This window comes from Neophocaena asiaeorientalis, unplaced genomic scaffold (genome assembly GCF_003031525.2).
Source record: "Neophocaena asiaeorientalis asiaeorientalis breed wild unplaced genomic scaffold, Neophocaena_asiaeorientalis_V1.1 scaffold1004, whole genome shotgun sequence".
Lineage (NCBI taxonomy): Eukaryota > Metazoa > Chordata > Mammalia > Artiodactyla > Phocoenidae > Neophocaena > Neophocaena asiaeorientalis.
In genome coordinates this window covers 376,075-385,490 of record NW_020174276.1, presented here as the reverse complement: position 1 = coordinate 385,490, position 9,416 = coordinate 376,075, and the positions used below count along the sequence as shown (strand labels likewise).

The following is a 9,416-nucleotide window of genomic DNA, read 5'->3' as shown; positions in this document are numbered from 1 at the left end:
CACCTTTGGGCTTGCCTGCTCCATCTTTGCTGGCTGGGTCTGCCAGGTGGCACATGTGCCCTCCCCCCCAACCCAGTCTCCGGCTGGGAGGAGCAGCCTCCTCCACGTCGTCAGGATCTGCTCAGAGCTGCCTGAGCGCCCTGTGCTTGCGAGCTTGGGGCTTAGTCAGACTTGCCTTTCTTTCTGGGCTCCCCCAGTGACTGCCACTCTGCCTGTGTGACTCAGGCACGTTGCTTCTCTCTGGCTCCTGGGGCACTCGGGAGCCCCCTCCACCTCCAGGGCTTCAGCCCGGTGGGGGGCAGGCTGGTGGGCAGTTGCGGCTGAGACAGGGAAACCTGAGCCCTGGGCCACGAGGTCTTGGTCGCTAATTTTAGAGAGCACATGTCACTGGAAACTCTCCCTTCCTGCCAGGAACCAGTAGCCTGGCTCTCCCGGTCCTGACAGGGGCCCCTGGAGCCGCTCCCTAAACCAGGAAGCGTGATGGGTGCCTCACAGCCCCTGCGAGCCGCTCCCCATCAGGGCTCATTCCCAGCTGAGGCTCTGCCAGGGCCTGGCCAGGGAGAGCTGGGCGCCTTGTTTGCTCTCCCATCCCTCCCTAGTCCCCTCGTCCCCTCGTCCCCTCGGGCCTCATGAGCAGCAGGTGTCCACGAGAGCCCTGCAAAGGCCAGAGAAGACGGCTCGGAGCAGGCGGCTTCAGCTGCTTTGTCTCCTCTGAGCGAGCACTTGGTTGTGGAAACACCCTGGACAGGCTGAGTCCTCCCCTCGTCCCCGGGGCCTGCCTATCCTGCACCCTCCTCGGGGCAGTGGCTGGCCAGGCCCGTCCCAGGCATGTGGGGAAGTGCCCCCCCTGCCCCCCACTCTGAGTCCTCCCATCCTCTCTTCTGCCAGCTAACATCTCAGGGCAGGGTGGCTGTCGGGAAATGGAGCAGCGTGTGCTCAGCTGCCACGTGCTTGCCTCTCGTGGCTGGCCTGAACCTGAGATGTGTGCCTGGGCCCTGATTTTTCATTTTCTGTCCCCCTTGCCTGGGGAAACCTCAAGGTGGTGATGTTTTCTAACAGGTGTGGTCTGGCAGCTGCCTGTAGACTGCATTTGGGAAGGGGGTGAGGAGAGAAGGGTTTTTTCCATCTCTCTCATTTGGCCCAGCTGGTGGTTCCCTGGAAATCGAGAACATGTAGTGGTTGGCAGCTCAGGCCTTGGGGTCAGACAGGCAGGAGTGCGGATTCCAGCCACATTCGTTTCTGGCTCTTGACCGATTGCTTCAGCATGCTGAGCCTCCATATCCCCTCTGTGAAGCGGGGGCAGTAGTAGCAACTGTCTCACAAGGTGGGCTGGAGGATTCGGCCGGCCCTTTGGAAGCCCCCGCAGCACTGGCCGCTCTTGTATGGTGTGTGTGTTTGTTTTGCTGCATGGCATGTGGGATCTTAGTTCCCCAACCAGGGATCAAATCCACGCCCCCTGCATTGGAAGCACGGAGTCTTAACCACTGGACCACCAGGGAAGTCCTGGGCTGCCCTTGTTTATCAAGGCGAGCCCAGCCTTGCAGCGAGGAAGGTGGCAGCATGGCTGCTTTGACACGTCAAGGCCCTGCCCTGTAAAGTGCCGGGTTCTAGGCCTTTAGGCTGTATCTAGGCGTGGCCCCTTGTGTCCTATCAGGTTCCTGCTTCCTGTGCCTTCTGGGCTGGAGGAGCGCCCCAGGGCTGTGAGCGGCCTTTTGGGGGCACTAGTAATCCTTCTGGTGGCAGAGGACAGCTCCTGGCTCCATCTTTCCCCTCACGTTGCCGGTGTGTTTTGCTTTGCCTTCCTGGCAATCCAGAAGGACAGGTCTAGGCTGCAGGCAGGTGTGGGGTGGGAGCAAACGAAAGAAGTTCATGCTAGCCATCGTTCCCTCTTTCTTTTGCTCACTTCTCCCTTCTTTTTGTAAACAATTACAGCTTGCTTAGACGCCTGGTGACTCTTATCTCCCAGCAGGCCACGCTGCTGGCCTCCAATGAAGCCTTTAAAAAGCAGGCAGAGAGCGCTAGTGAAGCGGCCAAGAAGTACATGGAAGAGAATGACCAGCTAAAGAAGGTGAGTTTGGCCTTCCCGACCCCCCCACGTGACATTCTTCATGGGCCACAGCAGCTGCCGTTAGCCTATCAGGCTGGGAAACGTGCAACACTGCTGTTGTCTGAAAAGCGGAGGAGTTGGGTGGAGGGACGAAGGGGGTGGGTACTGGAGGGGTCTGGGGGATGCGATGGGAAGGGGGGCGCCCTTGCTGCTCTCTTGCCTCTACCCGCTGTGCATCCAGGCCAGACTCTTCCCTGATAAACTGACTCCCTAAGGAGCCGAGCCCTGTGCTGTGCACATTGGGCAAGTTAGCACAGAAGAACACAAGATAGCATAGGACCAGTGTTGGTCCCCTGAGGATTGCTATCATCTGGGGACGAGGCGGGGCAGTCCTAGAAGGCTTGTCAGAGGAGGTGAGGTGTGAGCCAAGCTGGGAAGGAGACGGATGGACTTGGATTCGTAGGCAGGATAGAGTTGGATGGGCAGGGGTGAGTTGGGGGCTCCTCGGCTGGAGTGAGCTGTGGAGCTTGGGGAGAGGAAGCGATGGCATTGGTCAGTTGGGGGTCACTGGCAGCAATCCCCAGATGACAGCAAATGGAGTCGTTGGATGGACCGGTCAACTTGGAGGAGCTGCCGAGAAAGGAGGCAGGGCTGGGGGCCAGGGCAGGCAGGGCGTGTGGCTTGGGAGCTGTAGCAGGTGGCCCTGCTGGCCTGGGCTTCGCCTGGTGGCTGGGAACAAGCAGTGGCCCAGTTCTGTGCTGACATTTCCGAAGGGGCAAGTGCCCAGGGCAGCTTGAGGAATCACAGCTCAGTGGGGAGGACGGAGCTGGACTCCTTCCCTCCCTCCCTCCTCCCTCCTCCCTCCTGAGTAACCCAGGCCCTTGGCACTGTTCCTAGGAAGCTGCTGGTGGAGTCAAGTTGGATAGCAGGGACGCTGAAGTGAAGGTGGAGGAAGAGAACAGGAGCCTGAAGGCTGATCTGCAGAGGCTGAAGGACGAGCTGGCTGTCAACAAGCAAAGTGAGCACTGTCGTCGGGTTGCCCGCGGCCCCCAGAGCTCGGGAGCCTCTGCCGGTGGCTGCCACACCTCTCTTGCCAAAGTATTAATAACAAGCTCACACGCAGGCTCAGGAGCTGCGTGAAAACAAACGAATGGCTCCCTGCTCGTCCAGCCCAAACGCAGCCGGGCTTGGCCCCAGCCGGTGGGGCTTAGTGGTTTAGCAGTGCACTCAGGGTCCAACCGAGGAGGGCCCAGGAACCCCAGAGGCCCATGGGCTAACTCCGGAGCATCTCATCCAGCACCAGGCATAGGGAGTGGCGCTGTGTGCCTTGTCACCAGGGGCCTGGTGGGTGGGGAAGGAAAGGCTGCATCAGAGCTGCTTGAGATGTTCCCATCTGCTCCCTTCCTGAAGGCCTCTCTCGACACACCTCTCGTTCTCAGCTTTGAGGCTGGGGTTCTGCTCCCTGCCTCCTGCTCTTACCCCCAACCTTTCCAAGATGTTTGCCCCATGCTGTCAGCCTCCCTGCGGTCACCCCTGCTGAGCCATGCAACCCCTCCATTAAAGGGGTTGGGGGGCGATCCTCGGTGTTCTCCTACTTGTCCCAGCTTTGTTGGCCAGCCCTTCCCCACTTTTGGAGGCTTTCGAGGCAGCTGGCAGAGGAGCTTTCTTGAGAGGAGTGGTCTCCCAGACACCCTCACTGGGGACAGATTTGGGGCGGCTGCATCTGCTGTCTACAGCAAATGGTGTTTTTCTCCCTAATCCTCATCTTTTAATTTTCCTTCCTTCACCACTTGCATCATCCCCAGAACTGGAGAAAGCTGAAAATGAGGCTCTGGCCATGCGGAAGCAGTCTGAGGGCCTGACCAAGGAGTACGACCGCCTGTTGGAGGAGCACGCGAAGTTGCAGGTCAGCACGCTCAGCTTGCTCTGTTGGAACCGAGCCCCCCACACCCTGCGCAGGTGCAGAGCAGGCCTCCCACTCCCTTAGCCTCAGGGCCAACGTGTCCCCTTCGAGAGGCCTCAGCAGCAAGCTGGCTGCTTTCTCTCCCAGTCCCCCTTTTTTCCTTTGTTGCTGCTGAGTCTGGGGCCAGCATGGGCCCAACAGCCGGAACCCCTTCTGGAGCAGGAGGGGTGTGGCCTGGCAGATGGCAGCCACTTACTAAGGTCGCCTTGGCAGTCGGGTCAGCCCTCTGCATTGTGGGCCTGCCCAGCCTCGTGCCCAGCATCAGTGCCCTTGAGAAGAGCTCCTTCCCTTACACGTACCCCTGGTCCATGGTGTGGTTTACTGAAGGGCCCCATCAAGTACCGGCCAGAGACGTGCAGGGGAAATTCCACTGCTGGCTGCTGGCCTTCCCTCTGTAGGGGCTGCGGGGTGATGTGAGGCCGAGAGCTGGGGACATCACAGCCAGCTCCCACCCAGTAGGTCCGAGTCATTGCCACCACCTCCGCCCGCAGGCCCGGTCTGAGTCCCCAGACTACCTGCGTCTGGAAGCTCAGGTGGCCTGGAAATTGGGCATAAGGGCTAGGAAAACACCCCTAAGTTCTGATGGTTTGATTCAGTGCTTGGCGTCCTGAGTTTGGGCACCGTGGAAGGTGGAGAAGGAGGGCCCAGCCCCCAAAGGGGGACCAACAGCTTCAGTGCAGGGCGGGCTCACTGGCAGGACCTGTGGAAGGTGTGCAGAGTTGGGAAGAGCCTGAACTGGGACTTGGAAGGGGCTCAAGTTCGGAGGCAGCCGTGGGCACGAGGGTGGGTGTGAGTGAGGCCCAGGAGAAGGTGGTGCTGTGGGGTTGGGGCTCTGAGAAAAGAGCGACAGCAGAGACTTGTCTCCCCTCGCCCCCTCGCCCCACGCCCCCGCCTGGCTGGAGTTAGGGTTACAGCCCTCGTGGAGTGGGGCCACTCCCACTCTGGCCGACTGTGAGGTGCTGCTGGTGGGGGGGTCCCTTGCTCATCTGACCGCCTGGCATCTTCAGAAAGGGGCACCCCACTGGGCCTCTGGGATGGAGGGGCTGGAAGGCGAAGGGGAGGAGTATGCCTGCCAACCCACTGCTTTGCAATTTCTGTCCCCTTTGCAGGCGGAGGTAGATGGCCCCACGGACAAGAAGGAGGAGTGAGGGCCCCTGCTCCCCGCCCATGGCTGGCTGCTTCCCGAGAGCCCGGCCTCCCTCGGTACTTCGGCTCGCTCCCTTCCGCTTCCGTTCCCTCATGCCGCTTGCAGTTCCACGCTCTCCCAGCATTCTGTAGGGAACTCAGTTCCCACCCAGGATGAGTAAGGCTGCGGCAGGTCTTGCTTCCCGCTGGGTTAAGCCCCTTCGTGTTGCGCATTGATGCTCGGGGCTCCAAGGCCCCTTTTCTCTGGTCCTGCAGGAGGGCAGGTGGAGCAGGAAGAGTAGAATTTCTCTTGGGGCAAAATAAATGTTGTTGTGTTGTGTCCGTGGTGCGTGCGTATAACTGAGGCCGCAGGGAGACCTCCTTGTGATCCCTCTCCCTGGAGTGGCTGGGAAGGTGGCGGCAGGCAGCTCGGACAGAGACCCCCGCTCCAGTCTTTGCCCTGGAGGCCTTCCAGACATTTTGTCTCCATTTGTTCAAACCCCTAAAGGCTCCCTCATCCCAGGCTGGGCGCAGGCTCACACTTGCCCTCTCTGCCCCTCTGCCTCCTGCTCCCCAGGCCAGGCCCCGCTTTATGGCCACGTGGGCTGTGTCCATCCTGTCGGTCTTCCTGGGGGTTGGCTGCTGGGCCCGGGGAAGCTTGAGAGGCAAGGTAAACCGCTGGGGCTTCTGGGTGGCAGACTCGCCTGCCTCCTCTGGGTCCTGTTCATCACATTTAGGACAGATAGAGCATGGCAGAGTGCCACCAGTCACTCCCTGCCCCATCCCCTCCCAAAGGTTTGCAGGATGACCTCTGACTAATGCTGGCAAGAGAGGAGACTTGCCCTTGGCAGTGACCTGCGACTGGCCCAGGGCAGAGCGAGGCAGTGGGGAGGGCCTCCGGGCGGGTAAAGTGCTCCTCTGCCACCTGCGGCCCGTGAACATGTAGGTGTACCGCCCTGATCGGACAGCCTGCTCTGGCACCGGGCTCCCCCTTGGCGGCCCCCTGGGCTGGCTTTGGCAGGTGGCCGCCATTGGGCAGGACCTAGTGCTCATCCTCTGCTGGCCCTGAGGGCTGGGCAAGGGGAATTGGGGTAAGGTCGGAGGTGTTTTCTCTTGGAATTAAGGGGCCCCTGAAGGTGGTGCTGACACCCAGCCTTGCGCACCTGCTCCTCCTGCCAGGCGCAGGCTGGTGGCTCCCTTCAGGGCCGTCATTTCCCCACGTTCTCATGAGGAATGCCGCCCCTTCCTGGGCAGCCTTCTAGGTGGTGTCTGCCGGGGAGGGAGCCCACAGGTGACGCCCTCTGGTTGCTATGCGGAGGCTGAGGGCCAGGCCCACTTTTCCAGGAAGTGTTCCCTGACGACCTCAGCCTCCCTGAGCTCGCTCTTCTCTGAACTTCTACAGGCCAAAGTCCAAACAGTATGCCTCTAGGTTCTTCCCTGTTCAGTCCCAGGTGGTCCCTGAACCCCCTTGGCATCAGGCCCCGGGCTGGGGACGGGAAGAGACAGTGGCAGGGGCAGCAGACTCTGACAGGTGAAAAGCCAGGTGCTCGCCCAGCCTACCCTGGAGGGCCGCCTGAGGAAACCAGCCCCCTCTGGCCCATCCTGAGGGCTGTTTTCCTCCGGCAGCCTCCATTCCGAGTGGGACTGTGCCCGACAGTATCCCCTGTCTTGCCTCCAGCTCTGGTAACCCCGTGGGCTCCACGGGTCTGGGCTGTTCCATTTCCTTGCCTGTCTCCCCCGCTAGGCTGCTGGTCACTGGGTTCTCAGCCCCTACTGGATGGACAGATTCCCAAGTGAATGGGGCCAGCCCACTGCTCTCAGGGCCCTGGCCAAGCAGCATGACCTCTGTCAAGTTCCCTTTTTTGTTTTTTTTTTAAATTTTTAAAATTAATTTATCTGGCTGTACCGCATGGCTTGTGGGACCCTAGTTCCCCGACCAGGGGTCGAACCCGGCCCCCCCGTGGTGGAGCACAGAGTCCCAGCAACTGGACCGCCAGGGAATTCCCTAAGTTCCCTTTTTTGTGCTGTTGATGTTTTCTGAGTCTTTCTTGGCCTGTGGCAGGTGGCTTGGAGGCCATTTGGTAAGAGGTGATGAGGACCTGAGCCAAGGCATGGCGGTGGTCGGGGGAACAGAGACGTTAAGGAGTTGGTATGAGTCAGGGTGGGGAGTAGCAAGGGCCTGGGGGTGACAGCAGGCCTAGCCGCAGGGGAGGCAGGGACTGTTGATGGAGGAGCGGATGCAGGGTGGGGGCTGGGCACCATGTGAGGGGCCTGCTCAGGAGAGCCAGGCTGCAGGTTTGGGGAGCTGCCAGCACACGGGGTTCTTGGAGTTGTGGGCGTGGCGAGAGCAGAGGTTTGTAGGGTGAAAAGTCTTTTAAGAGAAGGGTGGGACGGGTTGGGTCGGAAGAACGGTCGTCAGGTGTTGGGCCTGCAGGGCCCGGGCCACCGTCGCACCGCCGAGGCGCCTCTCCACGCCAGCAAAGGCTCTAAAGGCCCAGGTCGAGTTGGGGTTGGGCCTGCTCGGCTGCTGTTCCTTCCCAAGCTCTGCGGTGACCTGTGCTCTGTCTGGGTTCTTCTTGGTGATCATGAGAGCATGGGCTGATGGCCGTGTCACAGGCCGGAGCCCATCTCCGGCTGTACAGTTGAGGGCTAAAGCCCCCTCCTCTCTAAGGGGACTGTGCCTTGCTAAAGAGAGGGACTGGCCTGGGAGGGACTGAAGAGGAGCAAGTTGTCACTTTTCTCTGAAGGGCCACCCCCTCCCTTCTGCCCAGGCTGGCATTCAGAGTGGGCAGCAGGTTCCCAACCTTGACCCCCACCCCAGGCCTGCCTCAGATGATGAGCGGGCTGGTCCTGGCCACCCCGTGTCCCTGCCCTGTCATGCTCCTCCTCCTGTCACTCGGGATGGAGCCAAGGACCTGAATGGGTTCACTTTCTCCAGGTCTTCCCCCCCCCTTCCCTTAACACTGGGCTAAAGTGTGTGTAATCTCAAACTCTGCTTTAACCATTTTTAGGATTACCGTTGAGTGACATTAAGTACACTTACACTGTGTGTGGCCTCTCTCGCCATTAAACATTAACTCGTTACCCTTCCCTCTCCCCCCATCTGCTGGCGCCCACCGTTCTGCTTTCTGTCTCTGAATTTGACTCCTCTAGGGCCATCATAGAAGTGGAGTCACACACTATGTCTTTTTGTGATTGGCTTCCCTTCCACTGAGCGTAATGTCTGAGGTTCATCCGTGTTGGAGCAGGTGTCAGAATTTCCTTCCTTTTTAAGGCTGATTTTTGTTCCATCGTGTGGATGGATCACATTGTTTTCACCTGTTCCTCTGTCGGTGGACACTTGGGTTGCTTCCACTCCTTTCCTAATACCACTCCAATCAGACTTTGGCCCTTCCTCCCACACCAGACCTCTCTCATCCAGGTCTCCGCGATTTTGTCACCGATCTTGTCGCCAAATGCAGCTGGCAATCTCGGGCCTCACTTCCCGTGACCGTGGGCAGCACCCGACAGAGCCCATCGTTCCCTCCTCCCTGACGCCCAGGGCGGGGTTGGGGGGGTCCTCACATGTGTTCCAGGACCCGTCTGGCACTCGGGGGCCCCTCCCGAGCCTCCTCAGACTCTGCAGCCGGTCCCCCCTCTTCTCTGCCACCTTTTTATTTTGCGGTACGCGGGCCTCTCACTGTCACGGCCTCTCCCGTTGCGGAGCACAGGCTCCGGACGCGCAGGCTCAGCGGCCATGGCTCACGGGCCCAGCCGCTCCGCGGCATGTGGGATCCTCCCGGACCGGGGCACGAACCCGTGTCCCCTGCATCGGCAGGCGGACTCTCAACCACTGCGCCACCAGGGAAGCCCTCTGCCACCTCTTGAGTGTCCCAGGGCCACTCAAGTGCTTGGGCCACGTCTCCCTCTCCAGCTGCCCATGGCCCACCGCCCCCCTTGGGGAGCTCATCCAGGCTCGGGGCTCTCGGGGCCATTTTTATGTAATGAGAATTTCCAAAATTCTGTCTCCAGCCCAGACTCTTTCCAGAACTTCAAACTCCTTGTCCACCTGCCTACTGGACATTTCTACTCAGTCGACACCACCGTTCCCTCCAAACCTCCTCGTCTCCCTGGTACAGGGCCTGGCAACTGCCATCGTCCCTGGCATCCCAGCCATCCAAAAGCCTGTTGGCTCTGCCTTGCAAACAGGTCCCCAACCCAGAGACTTCTCACCTGCACTGCTAGTGCCCTGGTCCCACCCAGTGATCTCCACCTTCCTTCCGGGGGCTCTGCCGGAGCCTC

The 9,416-nt window shown here is 60.3% G+C and overlaps 1 protein-coding gene across 1 annotated transcript in view; it reads left to right on the top strand.

Annotated features, from left to right (window-relative positions):
* BCAP31 (B cell receptor associated protein 31) overlaps positions 1-5,477 on the top strand; it is a 23,838-nt gene extending 18,361 nt beyond the window's left edge. The window contains exons 4-7 of the mRNA XM_024755824.1: positions 1,933-2,068; positions 2,945-3,065; positions 3,853-3,953; positions 5,120-5,477. Of these exons, the coding sequence (XP_024611592.1) occupies positions 1,933-2,068; positions 2,945-3,065; positions 3,853-3,953; positions 5,120-5,158 (397 nt within the window). The 3' untranslated portion in view covers positions 5,159-5,477. The remainder of the gene's footprint in view (positions 1-1,932; positions 2,069-2,944; positions 3,066-3,852; positions 3,954-5,119) is intronic.
* Positions 5,478-9,416: the final 3,939 nt, after the last annotated feature.